Source organism: Ahaetulla prasina, chromosome 6, assembly GCF_028640845.1.
Source record: "Ahaetulla prasina isolate Xishuangbanna chromosome 6, ASM2864084v1, whole genome shotgun sequence".
NCBI lineage: Eukaryota > Metazoa > Chordata > Lepidosauria > Squamata > Colubridae > Ahaetulla > Ahaetulla prasina.
In genome coordinates, this window is record NC_080544.1 from 29,223,039 (window position 1) to 29,239,248 (window position 16,210).

The 16,210-nt window shown below is 38.7% G+C and overlaps 1 protein-coding gene across 1 annotated transcript in view; it reads left to right on the forward strand.

Annotated features, from left to right (window-relative positions):
• Nucleotides 1-16,210, forward strand: part of PCDH15 (protocadherin related 15) — a 474,186-nt gene that overhangs the window by 421,389 nt on the left and 36,587 nt on the right. Inside the window, exons 27-29 of the mRNA XM_058188831.1 lie at nucleotides 1,182-1,397; nucleotides 8,519-8,607; nucleotides 11,869-12,045. Coding sequence (XP_058044814.1) covers nucleotides 1,182-1,397; nucleotides 8,519-8,607; nucleotides 11,869-12,045 — 482 coding nt within the window. The remainder of the gene's footprint in view (nucleotides 1-1,181; nucleotides 1,398-8,518; nucleotides 8,608-11,868; nucleotides 12,046-16,210) is intronic.

Consider the following 16,210-nt stretch of genomic DNA (forward strand, 5'->3'; position numbering starts at 1 on the left):
AAGTTGAAATCTTGATACTTTAATCAAGTCCTAATTAGAGACGGTTCTATCGGTCTATTTCTGATCTATGTCACCTTTATATGCATTTATGTGCATTCATTAAGCTGTCCCTGTTCCTACTTGATTTCTAAATTTTTAGAAATTATGCATCAAATACACAGCCAAATGTATGCTCTGGTTTAACGTGGATTTGAGCCAGAATCTGTTTCCCTACTACACAAATACACACACATCCACAAACCCACACTGATATCTTTTGTATTTTGTTGTATATGTACAGTTGATGGACTGTTTTCATAAGTTTTTAAACTGAAAACTTTAATATCTGGGGAAAAAGGGGGGAATGCAAAAAGTAATTTAATTCCATTCTATGCAACGGTTTCAAGGTCAATCTTTATTTTTAGAAAAGATTCATTCTTTAAATATTCTTAGTTTCTAACTTGTGTTTTACAATTGCTTTCTAACTGAGTGGGCAATAGAGAACTAGTCCATGTTCAAATCCTGGTTAAAGTCTCCATGTCAGACATCCAGCATAGTAATGATTATACAGCTTACAATAACAACCAAGCCTGTTTCTCTTCTAAAGTATCAGACTCTTTCTGATAAGGTAAACAATCATCCGGGCTTAGCAAAATCATGATCTATATCTTAAATAAATGATTAAATATTGCTTAACCTTTTCATTTCACTAGTGGCACTCTAAAATTTAATTTTGGATGAACTTTCCCATGGATGTCTATCAATATGGGAAGAAGTGTTCTTCACTGATAACCTAGGTGCTTTAGTAATATTTTAGACAATTCTTTGAGCTCCTATAGTTTTGCAAATTCCCCTTTTTGAATTCCCCATTTTGGATGATCTAATTCCTTTTGTAAGTCCTGATAATGCTAAAAAACGTACAGCACAACAAGTGTTTGTATTTCAGAATTTGTGCTGTCATTGATACTCTACACAATACCTTTTAGTTTAGTTTATTTAATATGGATACATTATATTTATGAATTAAAATGAATATATTAATGGATCTAAACAGAGCGCAAACTCTCTTCTAGCACTGAAGATGTTATCTAGTTGGGTAATGAAATGTCTTCAAGGGGGGAAAAAAACAACCAAGCTCAGAGAGCACCAAGAACCTCACATAGATTATTTTTCTCATGCCATCTCTCATTTTTACCCATCAGGCCCATGATAAAGACACCGGCAACTATAGCGCCATGCAGTATAGACTCATCATCCCTCCAATCAAAGATGGCAAGGAAGGCTTTGTGATTGAACCGTATACAGGATTGATCAAAACAGCAATGCTGTTCAAAAACATGCGACGATCTTATTTCAAGTTTCAGGCCATTGCAACGGACAACTATGGAAAAGGGTTGAGCAACAAATCAGACGTACTTGTAAGTATGATTGAATAGATTTTTTCCGAAGGTCGGTTTTATTTACGATGATTCCCCTGTTTTTGCAGACATTTGCCCTGATAATTTCTTGATCTGATTGCATTAGATTGAGCTTCTGTTGTAGTTAGTGTAGGTATTTATTTATTTAGAAAGTTTATATAGCCTCTTGCTCGCTCAATAGGCAGCTTACAAGCAATAAAAACAATCTACTGGTAGATAAAAATAAAATACAATCTCCCTCGGCGACAACACATAGTCAAATGAGCATTTGATAGGCTCCATCCCACTCTGGATTACTGAGGCCCGCTAGCAAAACCAAATCTTCAGGTCCCTTAGGAAAGAGTATCAAAGTTGAGGCCAGTCTAATTTCTGAAGGGATGATATTCCAAAGGGAGGAAGCCACCACGGCAGAGGTGGGTTTCAGCAGGTTCTGACCAGTTCTGGAGAACCGGTAGTGGAAATTTTGAGTAGTTCGGAGAACCGGTAGTAAAAATTCTGACTGGCCCCGCTCCCATGTATTGTCTGCCTTCCAAGTCCCAGCTGATTGGGAGGAAATGGGAATTTTCTCCTGGAGCCACACCCACCAAGCCATGCCACACCCACCAAGCCACACCCAGAGAGCCGGTAGTAAAAAAATTTGAAACCCACCACTGCACCACGAAGAAGGCCCTTATTATGGATTCGCCAGATATACCCCCTTAGAGGACAGGGCCTGCAGCATTCCTTCTCCCCTCCCTGATATAATGGGTCATGTGGATATGACTGGAAAGAGACAGTCCCTCAGATAACCTGGTCCCAAGTCAGGAAGGGCTTTAAAGCAGCACCTTGACAACCATGTAGCTGCAAATCTTTTGTTGCTTATGCATTGCATGGCAAAAAAATCTTATCTACCACTTGAAGATGTTGATATTTATTTGGCTTATAGTAAATATATTTATTTACAGTCTCCTAATATTCTATTTTATCTGGAATTGTGTCTGTGTGGCTGGTTTTTAGTTTTGTTTTAATTGCCCTTCTTTTGTTTTTCTGTATATTTCTTTCTCCAATAATTTTTTGTTGTTGTTTTTTCCATCTAGAGACTTAGCTTCATTTATTAAATAAAATAATTTCTTGCTAAAAATCCATTACATTTCCTTTGAAATCATGCATATGTGTAATCGTCCCCATTGTGCTTTCAGGACTGGGCAAAGTTAACATTTGGCATGATGATCTAATGTATCTTTTTAATTTTTACTAGCAATGATTGAAGAGAGAAATTATGGGAATTTTATACCTTTCTCTAAAAGGATGGAGGCACTGTGTATTGTGGTGTGGGTGTGGGTGTGGGTGTGCATGAATGTGCATTTGTACTTGCAGTTATGTCTAACCTTATTTACAGTTAGACAAAAATGTTAAAATCTTAAAATATAGTATATTTTATATCCTATTTGGCATCTGTTCTGAGCAGAGACATCCATTCCTCTGAAAACAACAAAATACCTTATCCCACCAGACTTGAAAGCCTAGGCTTAGAAAACTTGGAACTCCATCGCCTTCGACAAGACCTAAGTTTAACTCACAGAATCATCTATTGTAATGTCCTTCCTGTCAAAGACTACTTCAGCTTTAATTGCAATAATACAAGGGCAACCAATAGATTTAAACTTAATGTTAACCGCTTTAATCTAGATTGCAGAAAATATGACTTCTGTAACAGAATCATCAGTGCTTGGAATACTTTACCTGACTCTGTGGTCTCTTCCCATAATCCTAAAAGCTTTAACCAAAAACTTTCTACTATTGACCTCACCCCATTCCTAAGAGGACCATAAGGGGCGTGCATAAGCGCACAAACGTGCCTACCGTTCCTGTCCTATTGTTTTTCTTTTCTTCTTCCTATATATATATATATGCTTATACCTCCTAACATTTACTCATATATATGTTTATATACTATATAATCTTTTTGTATGATGTTGTGACAAAATAAATAAATAAATAAATAAATCTGTATGGTGGTAATGCAGCTAGGAGAAGGGCAAGCTAGATATCCCTTGTGATACTTCTCCCACTACAAGGCAATGAAATGGTTTTAACTCCACAGTGACATTAACTCCCTTTACAGCAAAACTGGAATTAGCTCTGCTTAGTGCCGTGATTGCAAGTACTTGGTAGTTGAGGAAGGGGCCATTTCACTTTTTTAAAAAAAATAATTATTGATAAAATTTTGAAATACAAAGAAAGTAGGGTAAAAAAATCCCAAAGTGATAGTTACCCCCACACACTCTCACACACAAAAATGTCTTTCACCTTTGAATTTTTTAAAGTCAATTACTGGAGCCGCATCTCTGCTTGGAAAAGTCCCAGGATTTTCCCCTCAAGGTTTTGTGTGAATGTGTTTATTTATCTAAAAGACTTCTATCATGAAATGCTGATACTTTTCATAGCCTAGCAGAATGTCAAATTATGCTACCAACAGCCTGATGATTAAATAGTTTTAAAAGCCATTAAGTAAGCAAGCTACTTATGCAATTCAAGTGCTCGGAAAGTCAAATGAAATTTGACCTTCTTAAGAGACTTAATTTTGTCAAGTGTACATACATCAGGAAACATGTTTTATAATTTGCATGCATATCAACCATTTGCTTTAATCATACACTGATGTGTGGTTGGTACGATTATAGAATTTGTATGCCGGCTTGCCAATGGTTTAGCTTAAGTTACTTGACTAATGTGTGGGCTGTAGAGGTCATTGTTATCAATTTCATTCTTTTTCAGCAATCCAATTGCTTCTATTTCCTACCTAGATAAGTTGAAAAAAGCCAAGGAAATTACGATTATTTATTTATTTATTTATTTATTTATTTATTTATTTATTTATTTATTTGATTTCTATACTGCCCTTCTCCCGAAGGACTCAGGGCGGTTTACAGCCAGAATAAAACAACGTAGACAAAAATTAAAACATTTTAAAAATCTGATTCTAATTTGGCCAAAATAAGTTAAAACTATAATAAAACCCTAATAAAACCCCCACATTAAAATTATGTTAGGCCAGGCCCGCACGGTGAAATAAAAAGGTCTTAAGGTCACGTTTGAAGGTCCGGAGGTCAGGGAGTTGCCGCAACCCCGGAGGCAACTCATTCCAAAGGGCAGGAGCCCCCACAGAGAAGGCCCTCCCCCTGGGGGTCGCCAGCCGACATTGTTTGACTGACGCACCCAGAGGAGGCCCTCCCTATAGGAGCGCGCAGGTCGGTGGGAGGCTATTGGTGGCAGTAGGCGGTCCCGTAAATAACCCGGGATTTTTTTTCTCCTTGCAGCCTTGGTTGCATATAGATTATGCTATTCTTTCAATAATTTTCTAATGACACTCCATTCTTCCAACCAAGATTATACTGCCTTTGAGGTGAAGGGCAAGTAGAAACACAGCTTGATCAGCTCTTTCAATGTTCAAGTGGATAAATACTGCTTGTGCTTGCCCTCCTTGTGTACTCTATATAGCGGTAGTCCTTGACCTATGACCACAATTGAGCCCAAAATTTATGTTCTAAGCAAGATAGTTATTAAGTGAATTTTCCTCCATTTTATGACCATTCCTGTCACAGTTCTTAAGTGCATCACTGCAATTAGTAACATAGCACAACAACTATTTAAAGTCACACTTGCCAAAACATCTGAGGGAGACATTTACCCGAACAAGATTCGAACAGCTTGATATAATGGTTAGATCTGGGAGATTCCATACAATGAACAGACATGTATCTGTGGAGCCGAAGAGGTAGAAGATCTGACTCATATTATTTGATTGCTGTTTATATAAGATAAGTACCTTTATCCACATATTAACTGTATGGCCCATATTAAAAAAACATACCTCATAAAATCTCATTTTATTCTATTTTATATATTTATCTATTAAATTATTCTATTTTAACCTATAAGTATTATATTTTTCCCTACTCCCATTTTAAATTGTTTGTTTAGTATTTTATTGGAGAGGGGGAGGGGCGCTTCCCTTTCGCCTTTCACCTCCAATCTAGGAGCCCTCAGGCAGTCACTTTCACAAAAAACTATTTTGTACCAAATATATTTTACTGCTAAAGAAATAAAGGGAGACTAGTATAGATCTATTTCAAGCTATTTAGTTCTCATCAGCTAGCCATACCCTTACTCGGATTTGAACTTGGACTGCCAAAAGGGAAGCAGTATGCTCCCTTCCATATTGGAGCAGACCAGGTGCTTCAACAGAAAAACACTTAAAATCTCCCCTGGCTCAGCTGATAAAGGGAGGAGAACTTGTGGCTCAGAGTTTAATACAACTGCCTAATATTCAGGCAGCCCAAGTTCGAATTTGAGTAAGGCTATGGCTAGCTGATGAGAACTAAATAGCTTGAAATAGATCTATACTATTATTTCTTTATCAGCAAAATATATTTGGTACAATATATGTATGTATGTATGTAATGTACGTACGTACGTATTTTATTTATTTATTATTTATTTATTATTTAAATTTTTATACCGCCCTTCTCCCGAAGGACTCAGGGCGGTTTACAGCCAGATAAAATAAACAGTCCTATTACAAAATAAATACTATTAAAATACCACTAAAAAACTTATTCAATTTGGCCGCAATTAAAATTTAGCAAATAATAAAACCCATTAAAACCCATTAAAACCCATCAATAAAACCCATTAAAACCCATAAAAACTAACCCAGTCCAGCGCAAATAAATAAGTGAGTTTTGAGCTCATGCGAAAGGTCTGGAGGTCCGGAAGTTGACGAAGTCCTGGGGAGTTCGCTCCAGAGGGCGGAGCCCCACAGAGAAGGCCCTTCCCTGGGTGTCGCCAGACGACACTGTCGCTACCGACGGCACCCCAAGGAGTCCCTCTCTGTGAGAGCGCACGGTCGGTGAGAGGTATTCGTAGCAGCAGGCGGTCCCGTAAGTAACCCGGCCCTATGCCATGGAGCGCTTTAAAGACGCTCACCAACACCTTGAAGCGCACCCGAAGGCCACAGGTAGCCAGTGCAGCCTGCGCAGGATAGGTGTCACGGGAGCCACGAGGGCTCCTCTATCACCCGCGAGCTGCATTCTGACCAACTGCAGCCTCCGGATGCCCTTCAAGGGGAGCCCCATGTAGAGAGCATTGCAGTAGTCCAGACGAGACGTCACAAGGGCGTGAGCGACTGTGCACAAGGCATCCCGGTCTAGAAAGGCGAACTGGCGCACCAGGCGAACCTGTTGGAAAGCTCTCGTGGAGACGGCCGACAAATGATCTTCAAAAGACAGCCGTGCATCCAGGAGAACGCCCAGATTGCGCACCCTCTCCATCGGGGCCAATGACTCGCTCCCGACAGTCAGCCGCGGACTCAGCTGACTGTACCGGGATGCCGGCATCCACAGCCACTCCGTCTTGGAGGGATTGAGCTTGAGCCTGTTTCTCCCCATCCAGACCCGTACGGCTTCCAAACACCGGGACAGCACTTCGATAGCTTCATTGGGGTGGCCCGGTGTGGAAAAGTACAGCTGGGTGTCATCAGCGTACAGCTGGTACCTCACACCGCAGCCACTGATGATCTCACCCAGCGGTTTCATAGATGTTGAACAGAAGGCGAGAGAATCGACCCCTGCGGCACCCCCCAAGTGAGGCCCCGCGGGCCCCACCTCTGCCCCCCCGTCAACACCGTCTGCGACCGGTCGGAGAGATAGGAGGAGAACCACCGATAAACGGTGCCTCCCACTCCCAATCCCTCCAACCGGCGCAGCAGGATACCATGGTCGATGGTATCAAAAGCCGCTGAGAGGTCTAATAGGACCAGGGCAGAGGAATAACCCCTATCCCTGGCCCTCCAGAGATCATCCACCAACGCGACCAAAGCCGTCTCAGTGCTGTAACCGGGTCGGAAGCCGGACTGGAACGGGTCCAGATAGACAGTTTCCTCCAGGTGCAGGGGAAACTGATATGCCACCATACTCTCTATGTATGTATATATATATATAAAATAACACATTTATTTTAAGTAAATCTTGCTCCCCCATTGACTTTGCTTGTCAGAAAGTCTCTAAAGATGATCACATGACTCTGGGACACTGCAATGGTCATAAGTCAATTATAAGTCAATTGCCAAGTGTCAGAATTTTGATCACGTGACCATGGGGATGCTGCCAAGGATGTAAATCTGAAAAATGGTCAGTTTTATGCACTTAAAATACAAAAGGCAATACACAAATCATGGTCTCTTGTATATTATTTAATAGTAAAATGTGGCTTGTTTAAATGAAAGCATATTATTGAGTGTCATCTACACCTCTATAACTGTCTGGTTTGGTTCTGCAACCCATCAAGACAGACACAGACTTCAGAGGACAGTTAGAACTGCAGAAAAAATAATTGCTACCAACCTGCCTTCCACTGAGGATCTGTATACTGCACGAGTCAAAAACAGGGCTGTGAAAATATTTACAGACCCCCTCACATCCTGAACATAAACTGTTTCAACTCCTACCCTCAAAACGAAACTATAGAGCACTGCACACCAGAACAACTAGACAGAAGAACAGTTTTTTCCCAAATGCCATCACCCTACTAAACAAATAATTCCCTCAACACTGTCAAACTAGTTACTAAGTCTGCAATACTATTAATCTTCTCATCGTTCCCATCACCCATCTCCTTCCACTTATGACTGTAATTTTGTTGCTTGTATCCTTACGGTTTATATTGATATTGAGGTTTCCTGATTGCTTATTTGTACCCTATGACTATCATTAAGTGTTGTACCTTATGATTCTTGATGAAGGTATCTTTTCTTTTATGTACACTGAGAGCATATGCATCAAGACAAATTCCTTGAGTGTCCAATCACACTTGGCCAATAAAAAAATTCCATTCTGTTCTATCTTTTCTTTAAAAAAAGTTGGTATTGCAATTGGTATTTGTGCTTTTTAAATCCCACCAAGTTTAAGGAGAGGAAATTGTCATGTTATTTTATTATAATCAGTTTCTCCATTCAAGCTCCAAACTGCTGGTAATCCAAGGAAATTCTTAAATAAGATACACTTTCTATTTAAAATGTTTTAATTATTTAATTAAATGTTTTATTAAAAACAAAAATGTATATTTTTGTTTTTCTGTTTCAGGTCTCAGTAGTCAACCAGCTCGATATGCAAGTCATTGTGTCAAATGTTCCTCCTACTCTTGTAGAACAAAGCAAAGATCAGCTTATAGGGTAATGAATATCTTCATTCCGTAACCACAAAAAAGTCATTTATGATTAAAAATGAACTGATCCAAAAACATACCAAACTCCTGGCAACTTTTGTAATTTACTGATTTATTTAGAAGTTTTGTATGGCTTCCTAACTTAAAAACATAACCTTGAGCAGCTCCTAACAACAATGGAACTCGTAAATATAAAAATCATAACGCATAAAACAAAAACAGAATATTGTGCCTTAATCAACCCCACAACCCAATTCAGACATCTTCATTCTACCCCAGTTAAAAAGCCATGTCTGGATAGTTTTCTGACAGGTTAAAAAGGTGGCAACCTGCCAAGAAATCTGTAGAGCGTGTTCTGTAACAGTAGTCCCTAACCTCTGGACCACGGCCCATCAGTGAGCCATGAGTTGTTTGCAACTAGGCTGTGGAAATGGCAGTTGAGTGCACACACAAGCACACGCAAGCACACGCATCCCCACTTGAATGACCAGCATGTGCACGCATATTCCCCTCCCCGCCGGTCCTCAAAGCTGGAAAGATTGGGGAACTCTATTCTATAGGATAGCCAAAGAAAAGGTACACTTCCAAGATCCCGGTAGATGGCATTAGATACCCTCTGGTAGTGGTGCCATATGTAACTTGATCCTATGCCAATAGGGTTCTAAATGTGATAATAATACCTTGAGTTGCACCACGAAGTAAATTGATAGCTAGTACAGCTTGACACCCTTACAAACAACCAATACTTTATGTACCACTGTGTTCTGGATCTATGAATTTGTAGTGCCTGACTGGTCTTCAAGGGCACCCCATTTAAAGCACATTGCAGATACCCAAAGGGGAAGTGACATCAATAGTAAATCATAGAACCATATTTAAAGAAAAAACCCTAGAAATTAGTCAAACTAAGCAAGCCCCTAAACAACTCCACTAAATATGGTTCAGGCAATCCTACTAAGCTTCGGTTCAAGGAATCTGTGCAGTCCCTGATTGTTTAACTTGGCTCAAGAAACACTATGATTTGATGAGCCAAAACGTAGATCCTTTTCATGTGAATCAATCTCCAAACTCGTGTGACTAGAATCATCTGTGCTGGATGCCATGTGTCTACTGACTGATCAACCCAGCTTAGAGTTTATATAAAAGTATAAATTAACCAAAGTGTTTGCTGAAGGGGCTTCTCTAAGCTTAATTAGCTTTGCACAGCTTTCTTTTGAATTAGTATGCAGAGTGTCGAAGGAATCAAAGAATGTAGCAACTGTAGCAGGGAAATTCAGGCTGGCCGTTGCAAGATAAATCCCATTTCCCTGTTTTCAAAATATTAAAAAAAACTCTACTATAGTTGCCTTCTTAATAAAGCAAAACAAAAACCTGTCCCTATTAAAAAACACCTATGTTTTCTCCTTATTTCTTATTTTAAAAAAAGACATGGGGACCTCCATCAGTACAATTAAATTATTAAAATGTATTAATCATTTGTAACATTAATGAAAGCTTGCAATCCTGTGCATGGTACTAACTTTTAAGGTAAAACTACTTCGCTTTCAGAAGAGTAATAATAATTACTTCAGTTATCAAAAAAAAGTTTGTGAAATTGAGGGTTGTGTTAGATTTTCCTTTTTAAAGGACGATTATAATACAATAGGCAACATATATTGTTCTGCCTTAACCATGAAAGACAGCAGGATGATCTTGGGCCAGTTACACAATCTCACAGAATTGTGGGGAAAATAGGAGGAGGAAGATGAAGTTGTGAATGCTCCAACACTGGAAATTTTTAAGAAAATGTTGGCTAACCATCTGACTGAGATGGTGTAGGGTTTCCTGCCTGGGCAGGGGGTTGGACTAGAAGGCCTCCAAGGTCCCTTCCAATTCTGTTGTTATGTTATGTTATGTTATGTTATGTTAAGATGTGTTAGATATGTTTGCTGCCTTGAGTTATTTGTAAAAATAGTCAGTAAATTAAGTAAGTAAGCAATCAAGTAAGTAAATGAATAAATAAACGTTAAAAATTATTCATTTATTAAATTTATATGTTTCCCAACTCACTGTCTAATAAAATAAAAATGTTCATATACAGAACTGAGCAAAGCTACATGGAGCATAGCCTATATCACGGGTGTCAAACTCGCAGTGTTATGTTGCCGTCACACAATGTTTTACAACGTTTTTTCCCATTTGCGGAGCTAGGGTGGGCGTGGCCTGCACGTGATGCATCCAGCCCATGGGCCGCCAGTTTGATACCCCTGGCATACATTGTAACAGGGACTGCTGTTGCTGATACTAAGTAGGCATGCACTGAATTGGTCCTGCGGAAGATGAGTAATCACTGGGACTCCATCTGAAACAGGTTTCCACAGTGTCAATCTAAGCCTCCAAGGGTCAATGAGATTATCCAAGACATCAGTGTTATTGATAGTACTGTTAGCAAAAGTAGTAATGATAGTCCTTGACAATTGGGACCAGAGATTCCATTGCTAAACCAGGTGGTTGTTAAGGAAGTCACACTCCATAATCTAGTGATATTTATTTAAATCGCTATTGCTGTGCCACATCTACTACTTTTAAAGAATCAAATGCATGAGACAATATTTATGAAAGACTATTTATGTTGATAGAGGAAACTGGCTGGATCTTCAATAACTGTCAGCCATGTTTTCTAGGTTGCTAACATACTGTAGCTCTGCACTGGCATTGTTTAAACAAATCTGTTAACAACTTTTTCCGTTTCTGAAAATACCTGTGGCTTAACTGCCAGTCTTACTTATTCCATTCTGGTATGCCTGACAATCTGGCGCTCCAATTTTTCTCAGAGGCATAAATCTTATGCGTGTGAGATGTAGGGCCACTTCTGTGTTATATACTTAATGCATTTCACTGTGAGCGTATTTTGTGAAATTTAATAGCTTCTGTAAAAAAGATAAAACCTATTCCTTTATCATGCCTACCAGTTCCCTGGGTAAAATATCTTTGCAATTTCTTTTCAAACCATTTAAAATTCAAGTCCTAATATAATACTAAGAGGTAGAATTAATTACCCCCATGCTTGAAACTAGTTTTTTCTGGATTCCTTTTCATCCTTCTTTTCTTCTTTCCTTCCTTCCTTCCTTTCTTTCTTCCTTCCTTCCATCCATCCATCCATTTTTCCTGCCTTCCTGCCATGCTATTAATCAATTTTCTTTACAATATAAGATTTTAACATTTTTGTCTAACTGTAAATACATCAAAGAATAGAGCTAATAAATTACCAAGAATTTTCCATTATCAGGATTTTGGAACGCTATGTCCAAGACCAGATTCCAGGTGCAAAAGTGGTGGTGGAATCTATTGGTGCTCGCAGATATGGTGATGGATATTCAGAAGAAGATTATTCCAAATCTGACCTCATGATCTATGCAATCGATCCTCAGACAAACCGTGCCATAATGAGGAATGAACTTTTCAAGTAAGTAGTTAAGTGCATTGCAGCAGTGAATACCATTTGAGGAAATCAACCTTTGTATCAAGGCATTGACTGAATTCGACTTCAAAATTAGCAACTTTTTGTTCTTTTGCATGTCTGATGTTTAAAGGTGCAGGTAATATCATACAGGGGACATATGTAAAGGCAACTATTTAAGAGATCAGCTTTGGACCTGAAAATAGCATTATAATGATTTGGTGTTTTGTGTTCTGATGAAAGCAGAAACTCCGATAGGGTTAATCCTAGAAAGAATTTTGTAGTCTCAGCGTTATCTTTCTGCCTTTAAGCAAACATGCAATCACATATGCTCAATTTCACACAAAAATTATTGTGAAAAGCAGCAGTTGAACACACATACACACACACCGTTTTATGACACATTTGCGGTAATGTTTTTGTGTTGTGTTATTCATAAGATTCTTCTTCTTCACTGTAGCTTCTGTGAGTCAGAGGTATGGGGTTTTATACCTGCACAGTTCAAAGGTCTCAGAAGTTCAGGTTTTTTGGGGGGGAAGTCCTGGTTTACTATAAATCACATATAAGAATGTAAATCAAGAGTTCAGTGGTCCCAAATTTTCCACCCAGAGATTTAACCAATGACGTGAGCTGTTATTTCCATCATTAGCATCTTAAATAGGAGAGTCCAAGACAGTAGAGCAGAAGAAGAGGTGCTAACACTGTTGTGGATCAAAGTTCCTCAGCTATGATTCAAAGGTAGAATTGATGGCATAATCTTTTTTTTTTTTTTGCCTCTTTGGATTTGATAATTGCTTATTTTTATAGTGCATTCTGGAACCTGGGAATTAGGACCAAACTGATCCCTGAAGATTAAAATATTATTATAATCTCAAAGAGTTAATGGTACCAGTGGTCCTTTTGGGTCCAAGACTACCAAAAATATAGGAAGTTTATCTCAGTAGGAGGCAGGGGGAAAATGTAGAGGAGGGGTGTCAAACTCGCGGCCTGCAGGCCTGATGTGTCATGTACTGGCCACTCCCAGTTTAGCAAAGGGGAAAAAGTCACAATACATCACATGATGCTGCAGTGATGCCGTGAGTTTGACACCGCTGGTGTAGAGTTACTAGATTTGTCTGGGATTGGCGTTCCAACTCAGAAGCCTCCACAGATGTTGATGTAGTCTCCAGTCTTGAGGCACTTCGCTTATATTTTATCTTCCCTTCACTAAGGAGAATAGTGCCAGAATGCCTAGTGAGGAAGTGTGGTAGTTTGCTAGCCATATGCTTATGAAACAAATGTTTCTGAGCTAACAAATGAACTGTGATTTATTGGCAGTATTTTGTTTATTTAGAGTTTCATACCTTAAGTGGTTAAATTAATAGTGGCATACAAAAATATGTTGATGTTGAGAAGAAAATTGGCATCCTGGATTTAAGAGCTTATATTCATTGGATCGAATTAAGATCTTGGCCCGGATATTGACCAGGAGTTACCATCATAACTGTCCATTGTTTGTATTATTATACGCCTGTCCTTAACTGAGAACTAATTTTATATTACCATTCTAGCCAATTTCGAGATGGAGCCATCGTTTCGCCAATTTTTATTATGCGATATTCCTCAAATGAACTCTTGCGCCTGCAAGGTGCCCCCGCCTCGCAGGAATGGCCCTCTACATTATCGAGGGCCGGCCTCAATGATGGGTCTTGGGACCCACAGAGGTGGCATGCGCGTAAAAAGAACCTGTGGGGATTTTTAGATAGGGAATTTTTAAGGGGAGGGAGGGTAAGGGCGGGTGCTGGGGGTCAGGGCCAGGGTACTTACGGGACCGCCTGCTGTTACCGAATACCTCCCACCAACCTGTACGCTCGCACAGAGAGGGACTCCTTAGGGTGCTGTCCGCCAAGCAATGTCGGCTGGCGGCCCCCAGGGGGAGGGCCTTCTCTGTGGGGGCTCCCACCCTTTGGAACGAACTTCCCCCTGGACTTCGGCAACTGCCGGACCTTCGGACTTTCCACTGCGAGCTGAAGACCTATTTGTTTGTTCACGCAGGACTGGCATAGGATTTTAATGGGATTTTAATTAGTTTTAATGTTTAACATTTTATAATTTATGGGGTTTTATTCTAAATGTTTTAATTCGGCCATTTGTATAATAAGTTTTTTAATTATGGTTTTACGTGTATATTGCTGTTGTTTTTTACTATGGCTGTAAACCGCCCTGAGTCCTTCGGGAGAAGGGTGGTATAAAAATTTAATAAATAAATAAATAAAAATAAATAAATAAATAATTTGAATCTTCAAATATCATTTTGAATATGCAAATATCATTTTGAATTACCAAATCTTTATCTAATCTACATTCTTGGTACTAAAGAAGATGAAAATGTTAAAAATGAAGAAAAGTCTTTTTTAAAAAAAAATTGTGTGCCTACTAATTAACTAATTAACTAATAAACACAGGCTTATTTCTTTAGCTTGCACAACCAGTTTTATTTTTCCTCTTCCAATGTTTTCAAAAAATATATAACATCAAAAGGCTAGGGAATACTTTCTTGGCCTTGGGACGTCAGAAGCGTCAGTTTAGCAAAATGAAGAAAAGAAATGAAGAGAAAGTTTTAGTCTGAAACATTAGCATATTTTAAGCTTGGCAGGGAATCTCCAGCGGTTTGGTTCCTATAAACTCAGATGTATTTCCAGATTTCAAAAGTTAACTCCAGCTGGGATTTCCCTTTATTTAATCCTGCAATGAGATGCCTTGAAAAGGTCTCAGTCAGCCTTTTGCCCCATTGTACAGTTACAGTATAATTTCCAAAGAATAGCATGATACTTTGGAAAAACAAAGAGATTTCTCAGCTGCTTTTTAGACTATGTCCCTCAGGAAGTTCTGCCTCCTAGACTTGTTTTCAAGGAATGGTGTCTTGACAGGAAGGAGAATATGGGAATAATAAAATGCCTCTCATGATACTATTCCTAGACTTTAAACAAATACGAAAATCTTTCTTCAAAATAAGACAAAGCATAGAGTGTAAGATATATTTTCTCAATGTCTATGGAGATTCTAAGTCATTCAGGTCATGGTTGTCCCAAAAGTGCTTTTTCAAAAGGTAACTGGACTTTATTTTTCATTGAAGACGTTTCACTTCTCATCCAAAAAGCTTCTTGAGTTCTCTATATTTTCTCTGTTTTTTTTTAAACTTCCTCGCACAGTAATGATTAATATCACAGGCATTTGACAGTGAAGTTCATTCCCACTAATAACACATCATATGGTTTTAAGGGGAAAAAATTCACCATAAAATTTCTCAAGAGTATATATTGTAGGTAGTCCTTGACTTACGACCATTTATGACCTCTTTAAAGCCATTTGAAGTTACAAAGGAAACCCCCCCCAAAAAAACTATTATGAGCCACTTTCAAACTTTTGATATCAGCCTTGTGCTCCACCATAATACTGAAAAAGATGTGAGATTTGAATGTCCATATTTTCATTTTGTTCACAGCTTCTGTTTTTTTCCTATGTTTTCTGATTTTAAGCAAGCCATTCTTTACTGAAACTATAACTGCTTGAGAGTGGAAAATCACATTTTTTTAAAAAAAAATCCCTTAAACCTTTTGCCAAAGTTTTCCAAAATACGTTGTGTGTGAGTGAGGAGAAACATACAAATTAAAATGAAAGACACAGAAATCAAGATGGCAGCACAATATGATCTAAACACAATTTCAATTGTGCCATTGTTGCCACAATCTTGATCCTTGCTACCAAGACTAGCAGGACTTGGATTATTCCCCTCCCCATGTGGCACAACAAGATGTTGATGGTAAGGTGAGAGGAAATATTTTAAGGAAATGCCCATGGAAAAGGAATCTCTCCAACCAGTTCCACTGAATAGGAGTGTTGATTTAAGCTACTGATTGAAAACAATGTTATAATTGTTAGAAACTGAGTAGTTTTATATAATTCTTTAGATCCATGCTATTCTAGTTCATATTTAGCTGCTTTATTCTACAAATTAAAGTTGGAAAAGAAGCCTCTGGTATTCATTGCACCTTCTCACCTATCTAGCAACTCTAATTCATAAAGATGATACCAACCAACTTGGTATCTCAAGAACCAATAGCTGTCTTAAATTAAAGGTATCCATTATGGATCATGATAAGTGCAGCAAATTAGGGGAAATGTCATGCCA